Here is a 27,665-nt window from a genome sequence, read left to right on the forward strand (position 1 = left end):
TTGACTTCAACTATATAGCCAAGCAAATATCTGGCCCTTCAAAAAGCTGCATTCTGAGAAAAGGCTATATGAAAGGAAACACTCTTCACTCCACCTTATGGGACAAGAAAGGGAAAAATAACTTAAAATTTTGACTAGTGGGCCTAATAACTGGCCCATTATTGCTGTCACCCTATCACAAAGATAGATCTTACAACATCCATGTGCCCTCCCAGAGGAAACAGCGGTCTAAAATGTGGGAACTAGGATTCACTCATTGTTCAGCTCCTAGCCTTCTTCTGACTTGCACGATGTATTTCAGCAGCACTGCAGATTCCATCATTTTGCAACTTGTAGATCAGAAAAGTGCTTTGAGACATTAATGATGAATACTGCATCAAAGTCAACATTTTTACTTCAATGTACTAATACTTTACAAAGAAAACACACTCAAAAACTTGTGTGATAACTGTCATCAGCTAAATGACCACTACATCATAGAAAAAAAAAAAAGTATTTCTCTATTACAAAATGAGGATATTCATTAGCAGCCAGCTTATGATCCTCCAATCTCAAGCTGCTTTTTGTTCTTCTGTGCCATTTCCAAAACCCATGTAGCATACAATTTCTGAAAGCCGGGAAAAAAAATTTAGGCGCAAACCCACACAGACTTTGTACTATAGCTTGTAACCAGCAATGGAGTATTCCCATTGCACTGAACAGCAGGGCAGCTTTTTGCTTGAAAGGCAAGGTTAACCCTCATAGGAAGCTGACAATTGCAGACTTTGAAATATGTTTTCAAAATTTATCCAAGTGTCATTACCATATGGTATCTAATGCCACCTGACATTTGAAACTCGATTAATCTGAGGCACAAAGAACAATATAGCAATTAATGAAACATTGCTGAAATTCTGAATGTTCACCCTGAGATAACTCAAAATTCTACCCATGTATAATGCAAGTCTTCCAGCATTTTAGCCAGATTATGTAAGGAAGGGAAAAAAAAGTCCCATCAATTCACCACTTCAGGATTTCATTATCACAATGGTTCATGCTGTATTTTTGTTTTTAAGTAACTATGAACTAACTTACCATATTCCAAGGATTACAGCAAGCTCTTCTGCACACAAATCAGGTACCTGGTACTGATCAGCATCTGCTAATTTTATCTCATTAAGCACTGTATCATCATTTAAATCATAATTCTGTTGGAGGAGAAAAAATATTTTAAAATAAACATTTGCAGAAAAATTATGCCTTCAAAATAAAAATATAGACTTGTTTGAAAAAGGGTAATATTAAGATCAGAAAATGACACAATGGAAAGTAATTTACCATGATTACAATAGAGTAACTGGCCAAGCCAGTAGAAGACAGCACCATCCAAATGACTTTTGCTATGAGGATACTGGTTATCATGCAGGAGGAACAGCATTCAGAGCAATTTTAAGGTTACCTGAATACTGATTTTCTACTTAAAGGCTGAAGGGGATTTTCCTTTTCAAATTGTTGGTTGTAGTATTATAAAAAATTTCCTCCTTTTATATATATCTCTATATAAATACACATGCATATACATGCACACACATGCTGAAACAGATTAACGTTAAACGCTTTCCCAACAGGCAGGTTTTCAGACTAGCAACCATGGACTTCTGGGAATGTATGGATTTCTTTTAAAGTATCAGCAAAGTACCACTAAGTAAAGCATGGCTTCTGCCAATACAGTTGAATTCCCTACACAGGGAAGTGGTCCTCCTCTTTTTTTTTTTTTTCCTTTTTCTCTTTGTTTGTTTGTTTTAAAGGAGTTTACAAATTAAAGAAACACAACTGAAAACAAGCCACTGAGTCAGCACCTCCAGATACTTTGTCCTGGTAAAAACAAGAAAGGGTATACTGAAAAGGTTTGCTTCTGGACAAGTACTTCTGACTTTTCATCAAATTTCCTCTGGAACAAATTGTTTAATGAGTATTCAGTTTAACTGTTACAAACAAGTATGCTACCTGAAGTTTATTGTCAGTCATTTAACTTAAAGAACAAAGTAATATGATCTGTGGCTGAAAAGTGTAAATTGCTGTGCACAAATATAAATATTTGTGTGTTTGGAAACAACAAAAGATTCCTTTGGCTGCAAGCAAGAAGGAGGTAGCTGTAATAATATTTCTCCCTCCCTTGAAAAAAAACCCCAAAATCAGAACAAAAAAGCCCCAGTCATTAAACCAATTAGCGTACTACTATTTTTCAGTTAGCAGTAGTAGTTTTTATAACCTATTAAAAACAGAAAATGGATTTTATTAAGTTTTTCAAACTTCCTATTAATTTCCCTTCATGTCCTAGTAGTAGCTGTTTCTGATGAATCTCTTCGATTGGTGAGGTCAAAATGAGGATTCACAGAAGAAAAAGTAAACAGGAATGCTTCGAAGTGGGTTATCTGCATTCATCACCACTGTTTTATCACTATATAAGTGTAAGCTGTGATTTGACATAGAATATGAATAAAATATGTTTATTTTAAGGCAATAATGAAGACATTGCCACTCTTAAAGGCATATTTAATACCATCATTTTCTTCTCTTACTACATTAGCATACGTAAGGATTATCCACCACTTCCAGACAGAAATCATTTTAGAACAGAGCACTATACTAGTATAATGATATCACTTCATTAGATACAAATTAAATCATAATTTATGTTACAAGGCAATTCATTAAAAATTTCCAGCTTCTGGTCTACGTAACCTTTAAAATCTAGCCTACATAAACAGTACTAATTGCTTTAACCTCATTATGAATATTGATCAACTGAACTGTACTGCAACTGTATGCTAGAGTTTTAACGCATGACTTCCATTCCTAGATTTACAAAGAAATTACTCATTCCCCCAAAACATAAAAACAGCTCTGAATTTTTTAAAACTAATCACACTATTTCAACATACTGCTTCATATCAAGAGTCCTTATGCATCACCTCAAGCCTGAGGTTTTTCTTTCACAGAAACTGACCTGTGAGCAAAGCTCTGAATTTACAACCTCAAATATTTATTTTGAAATGCAAACAGTCTTCTTTCCAGTGCCATCTAACAGTTGCTCAGTACCGCGGGAAGCAGGAAGCACTTGACCTGAAATCAGCCCAGCTATCAGTCAAACAATAGGTCTCATTGCTATATTTGTTATATTTTTAATTGAATTAAATTACTGACTACTTAATTGCAAAATAACTTGTTCAGTCATCTTACTGAACAATAATAGGGGGAGAACTTTAAGACCATAGAAGCAAACACTCTAAAACAGGAGATGAAAATTAGGTGTGGCCAGTCTCAACTTGACCTTTATACATACTGGCAGAGTATATAATTCTCTTAGGAAATTTTCCACTCACCCTGTATAATTCCTATCTTTAGATAAATGAGTATTTTCATTTATCTGCAAATGGCAGATGTAAAATAAGAACACTGGAGAGGAGAAGAAAAATTCCCTATAATAATTTTGCAACATGATCACGGACCTTTTGGCTTTCTGTATGCATATGTTAATTTGGTAGTGATTCTCAGCACCTTTCAAGACTAAGCTTCTATACATTTGCCATGAATAGTCTTCTAAAAGTACACATCAAGCATCCACCCTAAACTTGGACAGAGATGCAACAATGCTGTCAGAAGCTTTTGGCAAATGGGGAACAGCATTAACTCCAACTTTAGCTATAAGAACTTCAGGATACACTCAAAGATAACAAATTTGAGACCAGATTGGCAAAAGAAACACTAGGTTTCACTGTTAAAGTTAATACTGACAGACCACATGAATAAGGTGTATTTTGATACTACATTATCAATAAAGACATGCTAGAAAAAGGGGAAAAAAACCCAAATCTTTAATTGGTAATTCAGCACACACATGGAGAGTCTACTTAGTCAAGCCTGATCTAATACCCGTGACAGAATACTCACACACAACCTAATAAAATGTCTGAACTTGAAATATCTCAGGTTTTCCTCAAAGCAGCACATAGTTCTACTAATACTATTTACTATAATTTCTCACACACACAAAATGCAGAAATAAAAGGGTTTGATATTTTGATTTGTTTTTTTTAAAGGTAGACTGTGGGAACAGAAAACCTAACTTTCCTTAACAGGCAGCCTGAGTAATGTATGACAGAATTACATGACACAGTCACTCAGACTTGCACAAAATTCAACTCCCTCCCTGTAGCCAAAACCTCTCAAGTCCTTTCTAGCATCACATTTTTACTTTTCAGAGAGAGCAGATGTGCTTACTTTCTGTAGCATTACTTTCAAGATACATTCAATAAAATTTAAGTAGGAAAGTGTGGATTTCACAAGCATGACTAATTTTTAATGGTTCCAAATACCCTATTTTCTTTCTCAAACTCTCTGCTAAACTTACTTCAGCAGCTTTGGGTTTGTTCACTACAAGGACATACGAATATAATATTTTATTAGCAAGGATAATATATTTAATTCCAGGTTATACCTACAACCTGAAACAGTGTTGCCATTTTTATTGAAATGATGTCATTATTTTATTCCAAACTGAAGTTCTGATGAGATATAGACTCCAAAGGCAAACTCTTCAGAAAGCTGTGAATAACTGGAAAACACAGTCATACAATATCCCAGTTAGTGACTTCCCAAGAACAACGCATCCTATCATTTAGTTCCAGGTAAGTTTCACTTGAAGTCTGTAACTGACACTAAGTGGCCTCCCTTGAGCTCTCACTGTCTTTAAAGGGGTTGCTATACATAGTTCTATCATAAGCACAAGTTGTGACATATATGCAGTCAATCTGTTTTCATCAAATCAAATACAACACTAAGGACATACTAACGGACTACAAAAAAAATCTAGGATATTCTCCTAAGATATTTGTGTATTCTCAATTTTTTTGCTTAAAATCTCTGCTTGATCGGGAAGTCTACCAAGACATAACTTTTTTTGTAAAGGCTTTCTAACCTGAAGAACAAATCTTGGACCATAATGCTTCAATTTATTTGAACTTGCCAAAGAAGCCAGAGATAACTTTAAATCCTGACCAGAGCTTCGCCTTATGAAGAAAAAATGCCATCCCAAAACAGTTCAGTGGTTGTTGAGCAATTTATAATTGAAGACATCATGCACATCCTTAAGATCAGTAGGGCCAAATCACATAATTCATGCCAGTAGGAATACCAAGACTGATTTCCTGTCTTCACACCGTTACTAAACATGGCTGTCAATCCTTCGGAATTTGTACACTTATGTGATGCCTTGCAAACTATTTTGAAAATCTGTTTCTCACCTGTTTTCAGCTGAGTAGCCACATCTGCCTTGCAGACAGGCATATGTCATTTTATCCCATGTCCTTCAATACTAGGCAAAGAACTGTCTCTCGTCTTTTCTAAAAACTTTCAAAAATCCAGTTTATCTTAGGTACCACACACTTTGCCCTTTTGCAAACACCCAAGAAAAGCTTCAGAATGTTTTCACTTCAAGAAATTATTGTAATTCTTCTCAAATACATACCATTGTTAAGTTTTCCAGAGGTGTTGGAGCTGGACTTAGCTCACTGTGAGGAAGGAGAAACCCATCTGTTCTTTGGACATCCAAAATAAGCTGTGCAACGTATTTTTCCTGAAATCGTGTTCTCTTCCCCAAAGCGCCTACAGAAAATTAGAGGTAAGTTTGTATTATGAACACCAAAACCCAGTAACATACTAAAAGATGCTCACAAAAAAGCAAAATAAAGAGAAACACAATGAGAATTAACCTATAAACTTTAGCAGTGGTTTAACTCTGCTTGATCTCTTTGCAGTGAACTACATGCATTTTCACTGGTAGCTATGACATACAAAGAAATATGTATTACAAACATACAAACAGCTAGATGGCTCTTGCAAAGCCACTTTTAGGTAAATTCCCTGTGGCCCACCATATTGTCTCTTGAAAACTCAGTGATCAAGTTTCATGCATTCCCTACTTATTCCTCAGCAATAAACCACAATCAATTGTTCAATTTGCCTGCTAAAAGTTAATGACAACACTGAGACCCTTAGGCAAATGAAAACGCCATAATATCTTACAGGCCATCATTTTAAGTATTCAAATCTTCATTTGAAGGCTTAGGTCTACAAAGAAGGATCACAGACGTGACGTTACTATAATACAACATATAAGATACTGTAAAATTAACACGGGAGGGAGTGAAACAGCAAGCTAATGAAGGCTGTCTACTAAATTAATCAATATTCAGAATGCACAATGTGAAATTCCTCTCAGTGTTGTTTCTTCAGTTCTTTATTGGACCCTCAGTCAACTTTTACCAGTTTTTTTAGGGTGGCAATTGCCATTTATACTAAATTCAAAAAAAACCAAACCATGTTTGTTCTTCCTCCGTTAGCAACCTGTTTGCAAGCTGCAGTCAAAGAAATCATAGAATTACTTCAGGACAGTAACTTGAAATAACAAAATTCTAACCAGAGCCAAAATGGATCTAAAAGTTACTCTGTAAAATCTGGAGGTTTGTTTGCTTATTATGACTATGATACAATGCTCACATAATGTGAACTGTGAAAGTTAAATAACAGAAATGGAGGACTGAATGCCGACCCACTGTTGCTTTTGCAGAGCCAATTAAGACCAAGGTCTTAATTTCATTATAATTTTGAATATTCTGCAGCACATAAAATCTTTGAGGTAAAGATGATCGACTGCTCATGTATTGAAGGCCAGAAGATGAGGCCATTGTCGGTAAGAATCACCTGGCACACACACTGAAGTAGCAGTCACCCCTTTTTCTTCCTGGATGTGGAAAGAGAGCAGTAGGGAAGCCAGAAATTAAACTGATTTCTCCTTTTCTGCCAATTACCCCTTTTAATAGGAAAGCCCTATGTTAAGACTTCATGAAGAAAAGAAAAAGGTTCTAAAAATATCACAAGGCACACTGCAGAGAAGAGAAGAGACACAGAAAGCGAGAAATATTGGGTACTCATTCATATTAATTTTATGCAGTAGCACTCAATTCTCATTTTTAATAATGCTTGAAAATCATGCTGCTGTAATTTGCCTCCTATTATGTCTTACTGCTTAAACATTTGAATAAAGCACTTGCAGAGTTATGCTGGTTACCAATAAATTTACTTGCTACTACCCAGAAACTGTGATTTGTTTACGTTCTGAGATGCACACACCCCCCACCGTATTTTTTTAAGCAAAGAAATTATTGCTGTTACAGGGACAAAACATGGTAATTTTCATTTGAAAAATAAAAATCAAGTGTGATTAAGCTGGGGGGAAAATTTGCTTGGTTTACACCACCATATATCCTCACAAAAGAGGAATCTGTACAGAGACTTTACTTTCTGTTCCACATTAAAAGTTCCCAAGGGTGCATTACTGGGCATGAAAGCAAGCAGATAACATGCAGATCTCAGAGTTCAGTATTATTAATCCTCCAGATCTGTTGAACTTAAATTTATTTTGGATTACAATCCTTCATTTTAGTAAATTTATATGCAAGAAGGACCATAGCCTTCTCTTTTTTTTGTGGAGTTATTGATGCTTGTGAGTCATCATGAGGGACATAAGGATGCTTTTTAATAAATGATGAATACAGCACAGACCTGGCTTAATGGGACTTAAAAAAGCAAAACCAAGTATGATTTATTAACACATTTCTAAAATAACTTTGACAAACATTGGTTCTAAATTCTGTCTTTAAAAACAGCATACATTTCCATGCTATAATTAAATGTTCAGCTCGTAAGGATTACAATCATTACAGAATAAAACCCTCTTAAAATCCTTTCCTAAAAAGGAAATTCCTTCCAAAAGCCTTAAAAAGGTCTTTCCTAGAAGTTGAATTTTTACATTAAAGCAAAGTCTTTTTTGATGATGTAACATTCCTTCTGTTTAGTACAAACATGCACGTCAAATGAATTTGTCTAGAATACCAACAATTCCCACATATTCAGTTCAGTTTGTTTGCCTTTAGGTTAGACATCCTTCATAACTATTCTAATAGATCTATGGAGATAAACCACAGAACTTTTAGGAGTTTCACAACACTTTTCCAAGAGACTATCACCACAATCTCTCTGGGACTAGCATAACCTCTTGGTAAAATAATCAGAAATACAAATAATTCCACTGCATCCAAACCTTTTTTTCTCCCCTCCAAACAAGAGGTTTTTTCCTAAGTTAGACTTAAGGAAATTGCTCATCCAAAATCTAAAGATCTCCTTTAAAGGGGGGAAAAAATATCCAACATGCAGCTGTAAGTTGAGGAGTATCAGTGAATAGCTACCTGCCACTTTGATATTACTTGTTCTTAGTTAACTAATTTTTTATAGCTTGAGCATCATCACAGGCACTGATGTTTTTAATAAAAAAAAACCAAGAAAAAATTAGGTTAATTTTAAACAAAACTACCTTATAACATCAAGTTTGCAGTACATGCCACACATAGAATGTGTCATACATACAGTACATGTTGCACATAGGAAAAGAGGGTAGTATCAATTGAAATGCATGGAATTTCTTCAAACAAATATACGGAAATTAACTCCGACATTTTAAACAGATGCCATTTAATATAATAAATTCATAGCTATGCAAAAAATATATTTTTAAAGTAAACCTTTAAAAGCTTTGAAAAAATGAGCAAGGAGTTCCAGAAAAGTTGCTGGATTACTTTTCATGTGTGTTTTCAGGTTTTTTGTTTGTTGTTTTAAATTAAAATATTAAACTGATTTGGGATATAAGCAGGGGTAGCTGCAGCTCCAATCTCAATATAAAGGAACAGCTAATGGCATGCAGTGGTGTCATAGGTAAAGAGATTGCAAGTTTCAGTTCCATAGTGCCCTCCACTATTAAGTCTATGGAAATAACTGTATCAAGGTTTTGGCATTTCTACTTAGGCACAATCAAAAGTTCTCACACAGGAAAGGTGTGCATTTTATATCATTTTGATTACCTAGCAGGACCGGCTTGACCAAACGGTCCCACATCTATACATGTAATTTTAAATGAATTTGCAAGTGCAGCAATCTGATCTGCCTGACTCCAAAGCTTCTGAAAGGGTACTTATAAAGTCTCCATAGTGATTGAGTCCTTTATATTTCTCTTCATCAGAAATTTGACTTTTCTACTTACTTCCTGTGATAACAACAGTCCTGGAAGTGACTTTTAAACGCTATTCACATGGAGTATATCTAGGCAAGTGGCATAAAAGGTGAAAGACTGCAACAAATTATCAGGCAGACTTATTTATAAGGGTCTCCAAACAAACAAACAAAATTATTCATCATGACCCCAACTAGTTTCAGGATTCCCATAACAGAGACAACTAGACCTAGAATTTGGTATGAAACACAAGAAAGAAGGATTGTAATACCACATCTGCTTAGACACCCATATTTGGGATGATATTGTAACTAGATGGCATACTTCCAAGCAATGTTACTTCTTAGAAGACATATAAGTCCTACCCACTAAAAGTCAAGATTTTTCAAAATACAGTTCTTTTTTACTTGGATATGTAAAACACCCCAACAAGCCGTTAGTTTGGTCCAACCAACCATCCCCATGGACTGTACAAGCAAAACTTACCTGTAAGATTAATCTGAAGTTTTGTTATGTCTTTAGCCGTATTGAAACATTGTTTAGCTTTTTTATACTCGTAATAATACAAAAATGTATAGGCACACTCAAGATGGAACTGAACTGCTAAGTGCCAGCTTTCACCACCTGTGAACAAAGTTTCTGCTTCTGCCACTGCAAATTAAGAAAAAGAAAAGCTATCAGGATACAGTCCAGGTGTATGATATTTTAAAAATACATTTAAAATACCAGGAGAGAAAATCTGTAATGCTTAAGGCAGACCTGTTGCTCTTTATACCTCCACACATTTGAAAAAAAAATAATCTACAGTCAGTGTACCAAAGATAAACACTATTTAAAGTATTTTTCAACTTTTATATCTAGGGATTACTACTAGAATAAGTTTAGTATTCACTTATATTTTACAGCAAAGTTGAGTCGGGATATATTACCTTTGCAGGAATTAAACAACTCTAATTGTCTTGGACCTGCTAAAGAACATAGGAACTCAGAATACAGGAATATTGAAGAAATACCCTCCCCTTAAGTAGCAGGCTTCCAATGAGAAAGTGTCACCAGCAGACTGAGCTCTAAATGGGAACTTAGAACTCTCGAGGGGGTTTTTGTTTGGTTGCTTTTTGTTTGGACCAGGGTGTAGGTGGGTGGGTGTTGCTTGGGGTTTTTTATATTTACTGATTTGCTCAGTGCTAAAATCATGCTCTCCATCCAAACAGGAGAAAATACCTTGGTAAATAAATCTGAAATCCTTAGGAAAGAAGATCTGGCTTTTTTTTTTTTTCATCCAGCATGAAAGCATTTGTAATGCTTATATATTTAAATTCTATCTATCAACATACAGTAAATGACAAAAGAATATTATTGTATAGTAAAATACAGATCATTAGGTTGAAAACAATGTGAATTATTCCTAAATGGAAATGGGTTTTTTTGCTTCAGGCTTTATTTAGTTGGCAAGAAAATATTACATAATAGAGTTCTTTAAAAGCTCACATCATCATAGCACATAAAAAGACTGGTACCCAAGGTTAACATAGATGCTGTGTTGCTTAATGGATGCTTAGTTTTTCAAATGTGTTTATTAAGACTAGTAAAAAAATCTTACTATATGAAAAACTAGTATTATCAAGGATTTATTTTAACTTTTTTATCTGACTTTTTAATTTAGAGATTGGCAGTCAACTCTAGCCTGAACAGATTTTATTGTTTAAACCTCCTAGGCTTCCCCCCCCCCATTTGTTAATTCTCAAAATCTTTCGATTAATATAGAAAGCTGTGACATCTGAACATATTTTTACACAGCTTTTTTAGTTCAGCAAATAAGAATCTGCATGGATAAATCCTGCCTAGTAACTTCACTTTTTTCGAAGTCTGAATTTAGAGATTTTGTTTAATGAAAGAAATTAGTAATTTAAAAATATTGCCCCGATGGCTTGCAGCTAAAGTAGGATAGAGAATGTGCAGGTACACCTGTGGAAACCACACAAAAATGCAGCTTTAGAACAGAATGATTTTGATTCAATTTCAAATAATAAAAAACCAGTTTATAGTCTATAATCTTACATTACCACTTGATTTTCCACAGCTAGTAAGTTTCAGTGATCTGAATACAAAATTACTTGTGCTAAAACTGTATATATACACTGCTTTAACAAACTAAAGAGATACATTGAGAAGCAGTCTTACCACTGCCTATCTAGAGATCATGTACAGTGCTAATCCCAAAACTTGGTAAGTGAACCTTTGTAGACAGCTTCACATCATTGCTAGTATTGTTGTAGTGGCACAGAAGCACTGATGACCCAAACTTAAGACAGCCCTCTGGCACCCCATACCATGTTTGGCACAGAGCCAAGTGGATGGAAAACCGCAGTGAGCCCTGTTGGTTTTATACCAACTGCTGCTTCAGACCAGCAGGGAATCACTGCAGCTGTCTTCTATTCAGGTGATTATGTTGACCTTACACTTGAGAACAATGTATTTTAAACAGAAAACATAATTTCTCTTGAATTTTAAGGTCTTTTTTCTCTAGTAATTAAGACAAAGTTTTCTAGTCAAGTTGATTCAGAACAAGCAAGTGGGTTTTTCAAGCCCTAATCAAAGACTTCTTAAAGGTTTATTAAATACTTCTTTTATGGAATATGAAGGTACTTGTTTGAAATACCAGATGGCTTTAATTAGAAAGTAAATAAACAGATGCAGCAAAAACTGCCTGGAAAACCTCACTAAGTTCAAACATACTTTACATCATCTTCTCCTAAAACCATATCCAAGAGTCTCAAAACAGTTCACTGAAAACTAACAACTTAGTATCTGTGCATATGCAGCAGCATCCTCTACACAGATGAGGGCTGCACAAACTACTGTATCTCTACGCAGTACCATCTAGTCAGTTTTAATTAATTTTATATTACTTTCAGTTTTGTTCCAAGTTTTTAGGTATTTCCAAGAAGAAATAGTCACATAAATGTGCTACAAATTTCTCTATTAGAGAATTTATCTACTTAGCAGAACCCAAAAGTGTTTTGATGTGCTCCCCATTCTCTGGAGTTAACATAATAAAACTATTCTGTCAAACAAGAATTGCAAGACTCAGAGCTGCAAAACCACTGGCATCTAAATATCTTTGATGCTGGGCATCTATGGAACACACATTCAGAACAACAACAAAAAATTACCTAGAAATGAGCAGAAGACTATTTACAGTTTCTAAGCTTTTTTCAAAAAATATTATAAACATCTCCTTAACCTTTCTTACCTGAATAAAGCACACCAGCACTCATTTCATAATATAAAATGTATAGACATTTTAGGTAAATATTTAGAAAATACACCATTCTAGAAGTACTGTAAAACCTAACACAAATATTCAAAATAAGCAACAAATAAAAATAAGCAACAACAGTTTTGTCTCAGAAAGCTTACCCCTAACCATCAAACTAAAGAAAATAACCCTCTCTGGATCAGTTAACCACCTCTATGCAACTATTTCTAAAAAGACTATGAGAAGTAGGTGTGAGATTAGCTTTTACAACAGATCTTGGAATTCCCATTTTAAGGAATTTTTATTTTAAATACAAGCATATAAACAGGCTAAACTTGTAAGACTAACGCACTACACCGACAACACCCATTTTTGAAGTAAAACTCAATTTCCTGTAATTTCATTTGGAAATGAAAAATGCAACTTAGATTTCATTCTTTGCACCTTTTGAAGTCCAACCCCCATTCCCCAGTCCTTAGCCTATAAATTAACACGCCAACAAATTTATCGTGATGTGCTTAAATTACGCCTGTCAATTACTTTCTAGCATGTGAGTCAAATCAGCAACACTTCCAACTTTCCAAGAACTAGAAATTTTAAAGTTACAGACTAAAGAATAAGTAAACTTTAACCTTAAGATTCCCATACCTGTGCAAGATAACTCTAGAATTTAGTTCAAAACTCTCTAATAGAGTATAAAAAACCCAAACCAACCAAAAATAGTTTACATGAATTGCAACAAAATCCTTCCACTCCAGTCCTTTTAGCATCCAGTAAGAGCACTGTCAGTTTCTTCTTCACTGCAGAGACCAAATAAAATCCTCTGCTCAGTTCCATTACTGTACTATCATTTTTGTTGCCCGTTTGGAAGTTCTTGAAGGAGCAAAATCCACTTCATATTTTACATAAAATTTGCATGGCCTGAACCTCCATATGGTTCAGATCAAAAAAGCTCCATTAAGGTGTAGTAGGAGGGGAGAGACTTGAAACTTTGGCATTTAAGATTGCCAAAGGCGGCAATCAAATATATCAAAACAAAACACATATGACAATTCATCTCTAGATGCAACAGAAAATTCCTTAGATGTAATTGGCTGAAAATTTCAGGTTTGTGAAATTAAATGAAGAATCTTTAGCTAATTAATTGCAGAGGGGCAAATGTACATAAGAGCTTGCCTCCTTTTCCCTGCTATACCAGTTGCTGTAGCAAATGACATTAACAGTCTATATAAAGAGTTTATTCGTCTTAGAAAAAAAACCCAAGCAATATAATTACATTTTAACTTTCTACCTTATGCTTTTGTAAACATCAATATATATATTACATAATTTAGTTTTAATGTTGTCTATTTTCCCTATGTATAATGCACAGAGGTAACAAATCTCAAAACTTAGGTGGCAATAGAGAAAAAAGGAAAAAAGTTTATCTGAAGATACAGAAGAACAAGGGCATTCCCTTTTTCAAAACAAATGAGCTCTTTGAAGAAGGAATAAAACCTACAGAATGGATTCAAGTGAACTTGTGATAAGTTAACAGTTCTAAGCACAGGGGAAGAAAACCTTTGTCTACAATCACATATTCCCATTTTCATCTTGAAGGCCAAAAATAGCACGTGCCGTACAAGTGCATGTCAATTTAAGTGAATTCTGTTCCCTCTCTACTCTCTAGTTACATAAGCATCTGATAAGCATCACTTTGTGAGAGTTGTGCCTACAAGTTCCCCTCCTCCATACCTTACAACTCATGCTGTAGGTCAATAAACCAAGTAATTAGAAATGTACCTTGTTCTATACAGGTCTGGGCAAGAGTAAATAGCTCAGGTGATCTCTCCTCTAACAACTGCTGGTGAATATTCACACATCTTAGAGTCCACCAAGATAATGTCTGAAAGAAAATAGGGATATTTCAAGTTAATAACAAGTATAGATCCTTTCTAAAACAGGAAAAAATGTAAGGGGCCTTAAAACACAGATTTTGTAAACTATTTGATTCCGATTTCTAAAAAAAAATACAACCCCATCCAAAATAGCTGTTCTGAAGAGTGAGCACTAACCTAGCTTAAAGATGAACATAGTTGAGCAGCTCTACAGTGCTCTAAGTCTGATGGGCTTTTTCTGTTAATGTCTCTAGCTGCTCTTTGAATCCTGCAAGTCTTTAGGACAACACTATGGTAAGAAACTCTGTGAACAGAAACTAAGCTAAATACTTGTGTGTGCTTATTTTGGAGCAGCCACTTACTACTTTGATTTCATATCTCCTAATTCCTATAACAGAAAGGGAGAGAAAGAAAAAAAAAGGCAGCAGAAAACCCCCTGCTTCTTACTTATCTTCTTTCGCATCACATTCATGATTTTAGTAGACAGCCACAATCTCACTCCTCACTATTCAGTATTTCTGGTCATCAAATTATGTCTTTCTATGCAATTTTTCCTGTTCTGTTTAATCTTATCTTATTTCTTCGGGTGGGGGTAGAAAGGTGACTGAAAAAGGTAGAAAAGGACCAGAACTGCTCATGAGAGCACCTTACAATTATGACTGAAAGTATTAATGTTTGTATGTGGAATTTCTGAAGGGCTAATACCTTACTGAACTAATTAATCATTCTATGGCAGAGCTGAATCACAGCTCAGGAAATACCCGATTTTAGAAAGCTGGGTACACAAAACAAGTTTCCCAGCATATCTTATCCCTCTCTAGCTGCACCAGGTGGAAATGCATGGCAATGCTAACTGATAATATAATATTATATTTTCAAAATTATACTGCAGATTATAATCTGTGAACATATGGCACAACTCTACACAGGCTGTAATGATTTCTAGTTATTCTGCTGCTGTTAGCATGCTGATGATTTTCTATGAAACAGATGTTTAAATGCTTCTGAGAGGTACCCATCTTCTGAACATTTTATACAGGTATGCTTATATCAGACCAACCTAAGGGCTGTACAGTATTCAAGCATAAACATCTAAACCAATCACATGTAGTTGACTGTGATGTCCCTAGAAAGGAACCATCAAAAAGAATAATAGCATCTATTTCAAAAAGCAATGAAAGATTACTTTTGATATCAAGTTGAACAGAGTAAAAGCACACAAACAGATTTTTAGAAAAGGTCAAATCCCAATATTTCATCACTTATTAGAAACCTAAAGCAATTTAAGTAAGTTTCAAATTACTTCAGATTTATACAATCAAGTACTCATTTTCCCACACAACTGAGTATCCAACTTAATGACACAGCTTCCTGAGGCCTGATGCTTCCCACTCAGAAATGTTAGAATCAGAGAGAACATATTTATATAGTTTCAGGTAAGCCAGTTGAGCTTTCTACAATATTTTATTGGCAATATTAGATTTTTGGGAGCCAAGTTAAGAATTTTTGGATGATTTTTAAGCATTTAATCTTCCATGTACAATAGCATTTTTTAATAAAGCAGGGCTTTATGAATCCTTTAGATAATACCTTTTGAATTATTTTATCCTGTTTAAAATTTATTTGCACTGAACTTAAAGAAGCAGAAGTATTAAAAGACTTCTCTTGAATCAAGCTGAGACGAGAAAGAATGACAAGCTTTAATTGCTACACTGACCTGTTGATGAAAGTAGTTTTTATCAGTTGTTGCCTTTGAACTCCTATCCAAACTTGACGTAGCCACAAGTAGTTGAACCTCCACTGGGCAGAAGGCAGCCCCCCATTATGTCAGTCTGAAGGGAGGCAGCAAGGGAATTCTTTATACCAGGTACATTTTCTGCCTCCCTGACTGACCCAATTGCTGAAATTCAACAGCACTCATCTGTGAATAACAGGGAAAATGATGGAAGAGCTTGGCTTCCAGAAACGCAGTACAGCCAATATCTCCCACATAGTTTAATTCATCACTTATACAAAGACCCAGCTGGGAATGGATGTTGTCAGCCAAGCATAAAGAGGAACCATGTGGCATTTTGATCTCCAGCCAAATTCTGTTCGAATGGAATGCAATAAAGAGAAGTTGCTGCTGTGAAAAGTCCCCCAGTTCCAGAGAGTCCTGCTACCAACCAGCCTGATGCTAAACTACAAAGGAGGTAGAGACAAAAACGCTCTCAAGAAGAGGTTCATCGTATCTTCTTATTTTTAATGTACAAGCATAACAGAGAATTAAGGTAGCCTCCACATGGATGCTTGCAGAAGAAGTAGAAGACAATGACAAACGTAAGAGAGGACTTCCTTAACATCTAGAACTCATGGCTCAGAATTCATACAGTAATGGTTAACAGTATCTCAAAGCCTCTTAAAAAGGACATAATATATGTATGCTGCATTATAGGGTATTCCTCCCCTCCCCTCCCCCTCCGCCCCCCAAATATTGTCACAAAATATGAGTCTTTTAAAAAAGTTGCTTCCTATTAATTTTTTTATTTTTTCCAGGTAATGAAGGCATCTTTCTTCTCTTTTGGGGGAAGAAGTGAGAAAAGACCTTATGCTTAAGAAAAAGATACTTATGTTTAATTGTAATCACTTTGTCTGAACTGTTTCTTAGCGGGGAAAAAACTCAGAGCTACAGAAAAAGAAATGGAAGTTACACTGATTCAATGAGGTATGTAGAAAAGAATGAAAGAACCAATTAACGAGTAGCTGGCAGTCATAATCATTAGTCACATGTTTCTTACCTGAAGAGATGCAAGTTTGTGTCTTGAATTCACAAGGATTATCCTGGCTATAAGCAGCAAAATAGGATGAGAAGTCAAAGTATAGACTGATTCACCATCTAGAACCAGTGTCTTCAGAACAGCTGCATGCAGCATTTTTGGCTGAAAGAAGAATGAAAGAAATGACAAGTTTCAGGAAACATAACTAAGTTTATAAACAAATAATGTAATATAGAACTAGGAAAAATAACTATTCATGTATTTAAGGAAAGAGTCTGCTCAAAACATTAAAACAAAGTAAATCACAGTCTCGTAGAGTCTCAACCTTTTATCAAAGTCATGGTGAATTCTGCCTTGTTTCTTGCTGTCCTGATACACCACATCAACATGATCTGAAAGGCTCTGATTTCCTCACACCTGAAATGCATACGTCCAGTCAACACTATCCCCAAACACATTCCAGTAATATAATCCTTCCCATGATCTAAGGAGAAGAGCTTCTGGTAAATCTATGCCATTCAAATTTTAATCACACAAATAAAATAACTTGTTAATTAAATTAATCCTACAGCACTCAAATACACTAAATATTCCTCCAGCGATGTCAATATATGCTATCTTCTTCTGTCCCCAGAGGGAGTTTCCTGTCAGAATGGCATCAGGGTAGCAATATTAGAGCTATTCTTCCTTTTGTCAAATAAATAAAAACCTCTCCCTGCTTTGGATGCTTTTTGTATGATGTTGTCTACAGTAATTCTTTTACTTAATGGGCTTGAGGTAGCTCTCCAGGGAATCTGTCTCTCAATGGTGACTGTCAGATGACAGTCACCTATTCTTCTCTCCCTTTTAGTGCAATGAAAGCATTCAGGCACTTTATCTTCAGGCTCAGGGAGATGTCAGTTCATCAGTTTATTCCTGGTTCTCATATGGCAGGTTTCCTTTGCAAACTAAAAAAAGCAGGGCTTTTGTTTTCATTTGGTGTGAAAGGGGCAAGGAAAGGGAATGGAAGGGAAAGAGAAGACAAAAAGGTTAAATGACAGCTTTCATTGAAGTCACTTGCCTGAGAGATTCTTATTCAGGCTACACAATCAGGATAGAGGTTATCTGAATCACATTTCAGGTTTTTAAACTAAATGAATAATGTAATTCCTAAGTTATTTGAAAGTCTTTTCAATGCCTTTACCAACAGGTTACATTGAAGACAAAATGTGTTAAGTCACATTACTCCCCTAGTTCACTTTATAATAACCAAGTAATCTTCAGTCCTTTTATTCATGATTTGCTTAGGTTTGTTGGTTATTTATTTTGCATTAACACCAAAAATACTTTTACTTTGTAGACAATAACTTCGAACTTTATTGACTCCAAGTGGAATTATTGCACGACATCACTGCAGTCATTTCAATCTCACCATGGAAAAAAAAGCTTACAATAGTCTGACAAAGCACTTGAGAATAAAGGAAGGAAACTGCCAAGTGGAAGTATACTAGATCTCTTCCACCTCTAGTGATTCAGAAAGCAACAGCCTTATCAACACCTCTATTCTGATTTTGAGAGGGAAAGTCACCATTCAGTACTGTTAAAGATTAATTTTTAAAACCTACACACACATGTAACAGGATACAATATAATTTTAAGTCTAACAAACTTTTTTCTTGTCTGCTCCTTTTTGATTCTTTCTACAAAGTAGACTGCACTTAAAATACTCAGTTGGAAAGCAAAAAAAGCTATAAGCTTTCTCAGAGAATAACTTTCTAAAACAGCCATGCTATGCTATAGTAGCCTACACTTGCTTAAGCGCTGTAGCAACCACTTAATCTCAAATTCACATTTCAAGTCAGAGGAAGACTAGAGAGGTCAGTCTGGCTAATGCAACATTACAAAGAAAGTAACGAGGGAGGGAGAAAGGAGAGATGATGACATTTCACAGCCTTCACAATAAGCCAACAAGCCTCAGAGCCAAAGAACTGCTATCTTCTATTTTAACAAATCCATGTTCCTCTCCATGAAGCAAATCTCATACAAGAAAGCAGACTCCTTTTATTTTAGCTGAGAAAACCTAAACCAGTATTCATTCTTCTAGCTTCTGCTCTAAGACTGCATCAGTTCAGAATTCTAACAACAGAATTTACTGCCCAAAGGTAGTCTTTAAGATGAGAGAACAGCTAGATATAAAAGGTAGACATTTAAGCTTATACAGCTTCAAGGGCCGAAAAAGAAGGAATCAAGTCCACAAAAATCCCTAAAACAATGGCTAAGAGTAAAAAGAGTTTATCTTCTTGTACTTAAACACTTAAATATTCAAAGCGTCAAATCTCATACAGCTCAAAAATTTCACAAATCTCAAAATAAGCACAACCCAAGAACTGCTAACACAACGTTCCTGACCTAGTAAACCTAGGTTAGATTGTTCAGTCTTTCCATTATTCACCAGACTTGCCAACAAAATGTGTAATTATTTTATTTGGGAATAATTTTCTTAGCACACAGAAATATTTACTAGATAATTACTTTGAACATATGCTGAGAAATCTCTGAGGTAATCATCCAGTTACTGTTGGACCTGCAGGTGGTTCCAGTCAACCACCTCTGGACTAAATAAGACACATGAAGCTCAATTCACTCTAAACACATCTCTGAAACACAGCCGGTTATGTACTAACATCCAAACAGTAACTTAATGGCTACTGTTAAGTAACAACTACTAAAGCCCTAAATCAACAGCAAGCTGGACATTCCTCTTGGCTATTTCAGTTTTCACAGTATTTCAAAAGTATTTCCCAGCACAACTGTTACCACTTGAGTAATCATGATAATTGGAAGAAAGCTTCTGCCATTCACATTCAATAGCTCTGAGAATAGAGAGTATGAGAACTTTAGTTTAGGGGCTTCATCATGTTTTCTTTCTAATGATAGTGACTACAGGCCAAGTGAGCATTTGGTATGCTTTTACTTATGCATATGGAACTGCCATGAACTGGCCCTTCCTAATATTTCATCAGCTCTTTCTCAGTCTTGGGGATCCTATCCCTAAATCTAAAAAGGTAAGTGCAGACATACAGAAAAGTAGAAAAAGCCAGACTAAAGCCTTGGGAAAACTTAATTAAAAAGTGGAAGTGGGGGGTAAAGAAACAAACTATCAAATAAGGAATTTGTATGTGGCTACTATGCCTTATGTACTGGGCTTCTTGGATTTAAAACAGTACAAAAACTACTACACAATTCATCATTTGGTTAAACTAAGGTGATTTATCTTCCACAACAATGGAGGCTGTACCAAGGTTACCAGCCAAAGATCTGGTACTTTGGAACAGAATTCACTCCTTACTGTAAACTTTAGCCAGGAGTAAAAATGGTTTTGTTTGTAACTGGTTTTCTCTCTAACTTTCTACAAAGGTGGTAAGACTACAGTGGAGGCTGTCTCTAGTTTCATGATCCAAACCAGCAACAGGTAACCCATTCAGAGCTGAGTTGCAGACTGAAGTTCATAACTGTGAGCTAGTGTAAGCAAGTCTTCCCTGAGAGTGCTATATGTAGAAGTACGTAGTTATGAACGCTCTTGCTCATATTCCCTATGAGCATGACTTTGCTCCATTTTTAAGGGAATATCTTCCAAGTGGCTGCACTAAGAATCTCCCTTCTTTTCTATATTCATAGCAAGGGAATGTAGGGCAAGACTGTAGGCTACTTTTTTATCCCTGCTTAGAAGACAGAGTCTCCACATTCAGCCTTTATCATCCATTCTTACTTCCCCACAAGAGGAAAAAAATTGCAAAATCTTTAAAGCCTGTATTTGGCTAGCCACTGGCATTCAAGCAGCGTACTACTCAGCCTAAAATTCACCTAAAATTCAACTCTTTCTTTTTTCTGGCTAGTATATGTTAATGGAAGCCAAGCATCTGGGTCTGGAAAAAAGAATCCCCAACAGATTGAATTAACAAAGCTTAGGAATCATACTGGATTTGAGACAGTGGTACTATATAGTACATTGGTGTTTTTCATATGAATTATGAACATGGATATTAATATCAATAGAAGCGTGTTAATATTTCTGTCTCTTCCAGCAAAAGAATCAAATAATCCATAAAAGAAGCAGTAAAACAAGTATTGAAAAAGAACTATTAAAATGCATTACAAAAATCATTTGGAATCAACCTGGAAGTTACAAAAAGGCCAGCAGGAACTGCTGATGTATGTTTTTGGAGGATACCTACCAGTTATTAACCTGTATTGTCAATTCACATATTGGCATCTTCTTCCAGATGGAGCTTCTCACTGTTACTAAATATTTGCTACTTGTGAATACAAAATCAGACAATAACAATTCAAGCACCTTGTCCTCACAACTTTCTTACAGTCATCACTGGTCTTCATTAGTCCTGCTACAGTTCTGTCCATGTCATCTACTGAAAATAGTGAACTTAATTATGCAAGTGAATACACAGAAACTCTGAAACTTAAGGCAGAATGAAAACGCTCTAAATTCAACAGTTCTGTACCTTTTTTTCTCTTACAGGCAAAGAGAGAGCAACAGTTCTTTAACACACAAAGAGCCCATTACTATATTCCACTTATTGTAAGCACTTAGCTCATTAAAAATGTTTTAGTCTAATCCCAGCAAGTTTAAACTCAGAACTGCTAATCCATTTTAACTGAAATTCAGTTCTTTTTAACTTCCTTTAAAACAATCCACTTATTAAAAAAACTCAAGGTAGCATCAGTCAGACTATTAACTGGTGCAGTAAAGTCTCAAAGTTATTCTAGAAAACTGAAAGACACCTAATAACTAAAACACTAGCTGGTTTTCTGTTTAGAAATTACTGAACTGCTTTATGCATGGACTCAAAAGAGAAAAGCACAAGCCAGTTCTGCAGGACATAAGAAGAAATCTTAAAAGAGTACATGAACTTAACTGTAATTTACAGAGAAGGCTGGAATCAATTTGGGGGATGGGAAATAACACATACATACTCATGAATATTGTTCATGGAAGACATCCAAGAGGCCCCTACCAGCAACTCATCTAAAAGAGGCTATTGTATTTGTTCTTTACTGAAATTAATTACAGTCTCATGCAGTCTTAATGCACTCATAGGAAATTGATGATGCATTCGGAAGTTATCTGGGAGCAGAAATGAAACTACGTCACTGACCCAGAGGTGAAACTTTCAAAGGATAGAAATGGCAGCAGTTATATAGGCTGAAGACATAAATTTAAGACTAATCCAATAAAGTGTTCTGAAAATAATAACAATAGTTTTGAAATTATTCCTGAAATAAATGAGACCTTTTAAGGCTGAATGTTAGTGACATTACTTAGATCAAGCTAAAAGAAACATAAATACATAATTTTTTAACCTTGACATGGGAAAAGATCATTTTAGTCTGAAAATCTGAAAAATGGGAGGTCTATTTAAAAAGGGTCTGTATTAGTCTTGATGACAGAATATGGAAGATTACTACAGATGGAGAAAGTCAGTGCTATATTTTTAACCCACTTTTTCTGAATGTGCAGGAGAGGAAAGCTGGATTAATGCAAGCTTAAAACTGCCAGTTTATCAAAACGTTCATTTTTACAGAGTGTTGATATACTAAGAATCCTTGAAAAGAAAAGGAAGTACACAAAGCTAATTCAAAACATACAAAAGCTTTTGAATTAAGACATTTAATAAAGAAAAGGCCACAATGTTCTGTTTTAGCACATAAACATTTAGTGCTTTTGGGAAAAAAAAAACATCAAACCACTACCCTTTCAGAAGATGATAATATAGCTGGCAGTAATATAAATAAAGGTAAACTTCTGCCTGAATGCAAAAATAGCTACACCTTGCAGCAATATCGAAGTCTGATGCAGTACTCGTTAGGAATCAAGTATGCTCAAGTCTGTTTTCCTTTATAATCTCTTGCCTATTTAGTTTCTGGAATACCACCTCTATGTAAGCAAACATCTTTCAATACATTACATTCACTGCCACAGCAGAAACATATCAGAAGCTAAACAAGAGACATGTATTCCCTTATTCAACAGGCAATTAGTATCTCATTCTTCCACTAAGACAATAAATGGGATGATCAATAGAAATGATGAACATTGTGTTTTACAGGTCTGACCTCTGTCAGTGACAGCAGTTCTGACTACCATCTTGGGCTGCAGCCTCTGTGTTAGACTACACCCTGCGCATATACACTACCTTAGAATATTAAAGAGTTCTTCAATATACAGAACCCACAGATTTTAAGAATATTTTGATATTGTAATCTTAAAGATTATAAACATATTATATGGAGAATGGAAGAAATGAGTTTGTATTTCTTTTTTTTTTAGTATTATATATAAAGGCTAGTTGAACTAATTTCCCCCTCAGAAATAGCATAATTTAAAATTCCTTCTCTTTTGACACCCCAGGTTTAGGACACTTTGTTTCCACTGTTAATTATTTAGTCATCAGAAAATGAGATCTGAATTTCTAGTATCAAAAATTTTGCAAAAAATAAGCCTAGATACACACCATGTCAGACCTAAAAGATAAACCAAACTGATAAACATGTATTTAAAAAAAAGGGGGAGAGATACTGTATCTGAATTAGTTATTTAGAGATACAACCTTGCAAACAAACCTAGGGCAGGACTTCATGAATTAAGAGAATTCTTGCAAAAACATGCCAGGATAATGCAACACAGATTCAATTGTTTTATGTGAAGCTTTTCATATACCCAGGCTTCCCCTCATTCCACTGTTCACAGCATTTACACTGCTCATGGTCCGTACTTTATTCACAGTAAAACTCTAAATTCAAACTCATGTGCAGATTTAGCATTAGTAGACATCAGTGGACACGCTGCAGTATCAGTATTTTACCATAGCTTTAATTCCAAGAGAACAATTAATGCTCAAGAAGCTGTACTAAACCACAGGTGCAGGACAGTCACCAGGCTCACTAAAAAAAGTTATGATGTTGATTAGTTATTTACATAAAAAGATGCCAAAGTAGATAAAACTGACAGTCCTCAGTTTCATCTCCTAAATTCCTCTCCTCTTCCAAAAGCTCTATTTGAGTTAAGTGCTTTTGTACTAAAACTACTACAATTCACTTGGCATCATCCCTGAGCCTAACAGGATACTAAGCTTCCAAATCTACTGTTCTTTTAGTATTTGCCAGATATTCTGCTACTTGCAGGTTATGTAACTTCTACCTTACCCTAAGGAGTGAAAATGCCTAAGCTGTTTACAAATATTTTTCTTTGATCCAGCTAAGAATGCATCCCAAAATAAACAAAAAGTTTATTGACTGCAAACGCCCTTTGAGTAAATACTCCCATATAATAAACATATTGTTCCCATCCAAAACCAACATCTCCAGCAGGAAGAGTAACTACTTTTAGGACACTGCTTATGAAACTGATATAGCTGAAGATTCTTGCAATAGCACCCAGCAGGATCAATGATTAAGTCAATTCATTCTAGCTATGTGCTCACAGATGTGCCTTCTCTGACACATCTATGTGTTATGGTTATTTGTGAAAACCAGTGACAATAAAAGGACAGCTTATTAAAATCCAAGTATACCTCACAGAATTTCTGTAACAATGCAGGTGGCAAAAAGTCCTGAAGCTTTAACTGAACAGGAGGCCCAGTCCAATTGCTTTGAACGAAGAGCTGCAAACTGCCCACACCAAGGAGAAATATCACCCTCTGCCTGCAATATAGGTAAGAAAAGCAATTAGCAACATATTACATTTTTAATTAAGGCTACAAGATCTGATTAATTCTTGTACTAATTCAAAACCCTCAACCTTAAAAATTATAATAATAAAAAAATCACTCTCTTGTTAGGAGAATGCAATGTATGTGGTATACAAGAAGGCACAGGGGGAACTAAAAAGCTTGGAAATGCGTTTGTTTATAATGGTTGCAATTAAAGACACACATTTTGGAAGCAGTTAGTTCATATGTTTTGAAATTTAAGGCTGTATCTAACTATCAGACATCAGAAGGAGATTAGCATAGGATGAAAATATTTGCCTATTGCACAGTTGTTATATTTTCTTATGATACATCTAATCCTCAGCATTTTCAAACAAGGTATTGCATTAGTATATGTTCCAAACCAGCATGCTTATTTTTGACATAGCTGTTTATTTTCACTCCCTCTGATAATAAAACAATTAAATGAACATCAATAAATACCAAAACTATCACCTCCAAGTTGGTTCAAATATTTTGGCAGCAAACGTCATCTCATTCAATCATGCTTTGATAGAATTATAAGACTGTCTCATTCCTGAAACTAAGTATGGTCAAATTTTCCTTATTTACAGGGTTAAGCTCATCTAACATCATTATGATATTATATCTTTATCTATGTGGTCTGTAGAAGGCACAGCAAAATCCCTCAGAATTTAATGGTTGATTTAACAGATGTAGACTTTTAGATTTACACAAATTTCTAGTTTGTTTTATGATTCCTTAATGACTTAGAACCTTATTTTGTTATGATTAGTCATGTATCAACAAGGGCCCTGTCACATCTGTAACGTATCTCCTACCTACTAAAAGTTAACATTTGTTATGTTTATGATTTACAAATTGGTATGTTAAGGAGCATTAGTGAATTGCAAAAACCTAGGGTTTTAGGTTTGGAAGGTTTTTTTCCCCTGCAAAACAGGGACTTAAAGGTACAAGAATCTTCCAAATTGAAACAAAAGGATAAAGTCTTATACAGTCCCAAAAACCCCAAAGTCAAATAGAAAAGCCACACACAATCAAGTGGCTGGTGGGCAAGTATGTGACAAAAGATGCAGAACAATGAGAAAGCAGGGGTGGGGAATGTTTGACTGGGAAGAAAAAGTAAATGAACTAAGCCTTCAGGAGAGTTAGAGGACAAGGACTAGGATAAAGAGTTCTTGTCAAATGAAAAAAGATAACATTTACTAGCTGTCATTATTCAGCCAGTAACTATCCACCAGCAAATATTATGTAAATACATACCTAAGTTTACCATTAAACTTCAAAATAACCCAAGAACACAAAGCATTAAAAATTACTGTACACTAAATTATTACCATTACACACACAGACATACACTTTCCAATTATTCTTCCAGGAGAAATTATGCTTCAAAGCTTCCGAGAGGAAAGATAGTTCAGGCCTGGTATTAGAATAGGCCTGTAATCAGAAATGTACTGAAGTTGCTGTGCTGAAGATAACAAGAAAGGTAGCCTTGAGCTATTCTTGAATCCTGAGACCAAGTAATTATGGTTGTGCCAACAGGCCGTGGCTGTAACAAGATACAGCTGCTGGGAAAGCAGGTGCAGGGCCAAGAAAGATAGGGACCGGTATGGGAAAACAGGGAGTAACAAACTACAAGGCTGAAGCACAGCAACACAATTAGCTACATGGACAGAATGCTTATTTTAGTCATGATAATTAGGGGTGTGAGAACCACGTGCATTTAGAGACTACTAACCAATTATATTTCTGCTTTACGAATATGCATGTGTATTGGTTCTATATAAGTAGTGTTAGAAACTAATAAAGTTGAGCAAGATGCATAACTCATATTGAGCGACTTCTTGACTCCGGTGAACCCTTCTTCCAACAAGATAGCACAGAGAATAATCAACCATCTCTTTCAGAGTAATTTTCATTATTTTATCATTTACACTATTATTTCTACTAATAATTTATTTATTTTAACATTACTGACATCTATCTATCTGGCAGGCAAAACTCCTTAAAGTCTTGACATGGTTATATCCATGCAGAAGGCCTCTGCAACAACTGATAACCAATTCCATTACTTTGGCTGGGATTCTATCTTTCCACTGGCTCATCTGTCATCACCAATTGTTTTCCCCCATTTTCAGATCCATGACCAACTTCCAGTCTCCTTATCACTCATTCTGTATCAGAAAGTCAATTCCAAGCTCTAATCCCTCCAAATGCTAGCCTCCCTTGCCTATCCCTCCCCCTTTTTTCCCCAGAAAAAAATTCCTTGTGTCTCCCTGACTGCCCTTCACACTTATACGCAGAACTGTAAATGCTCACCTCCCAAATGCTGCCTGAAAAATGCTCCTGTGCTGCCTGAAACGTAGAGACTGCTGCTAGTGTCCCATGTCCTATGGTGACCTAGTTTAATTTATTTCTTATATCTCCTTAGACATATGGCTGTATTATCCATCTTGTTCTTCCTTTCTTTGTGTGAATGGGGGTTTTGCTGCCCTTTTTTTTTTTAAACACTGTTTACACCAAGTCCAATAGGATTGTGATCCATGATGTAAAATCAGATGCTTATATACGCTCTACTGTAATATCATACTGCTATACCTAATCTTACTCGAAAATAAAGAATAATAGCGCATCTGTATTTGAAAAAATAATGGATTTGCATGTAATGCTAGAATTTCCAAACAAAACATAAGAGTGAGAAAATAATAGCCAGGCTAAGCTTAAGATGTGGTTAGGTTACAGGTTCTTTGGTCTCTTCTTTTTAATGAAGCCAGAAGAGAATTCAAGCAAAATCGGACATTGCATAGTTTTGTTGGTTCCCCCCCCCCCAATTCATATACATCAAACTGCAGAAACAGCAAGAACTTACTCATTTTTTATTTTCAATAATGTAGCATACCACTTAACCAACCAACGCCCCAAGAGAAATACCATTCA

The 27,665-nt window shown here is 35.4% G+C and overlaps 1 protein-coding gene across 1 annotated transcript in view; it reads right to left on the bottom strand.

Annotated features, from left to right (window-relative positions):
- TTC27 (tetratricopeptide repeat domain 27) overlaps nt 1-27,665 on the bottom strand; it is a 126,612-nt gene that overhangs the window by 92,726 nt on the left and 6,221 nt on the right. The window contains exons 3-8 of the mRNA XM_056357635.1: nt 24,567-24,696; nt 17,020-17,160; nt 14,148-14,250; nt 9,593-9,757; nt 5,510-5,646; nt 1,075-1,187 (exon numbers count right to left, since the gene is read on the bottom strand). Coding sequence (XP_056213610.1) covers nt 1,075-1,187; nt 5,510-5,646; nt 9,593-9,757; nt 14,148-14,250; nt 17,020-17,160; nt 24,567-24,696 — 789 coding nt within the window. The remainder of the gene's footprint in view (nt 1-1,074; nt 1,188-5,509; nt 5,647-9,592; nt 9,758-14,147; nt 14,251-17,019; nt 17,161-24,566; nt 24,697-27,665) is intronic.

The sequence above is a fragment of the Falco biarmicus genome, chromosome 12 (genome assembly GCF_023638135.1).
Source record: "Falco biarmicus isolate bFalBia1 chromosome 12, bFalBia1.pri, whole genome shotgun sequence".
Classification (NCBI taxonomy): Eukaryota; Metazoa; Chordata; class Aves; order Falconiformes; family Falconidae; genus Falco; species Falco biarmicus.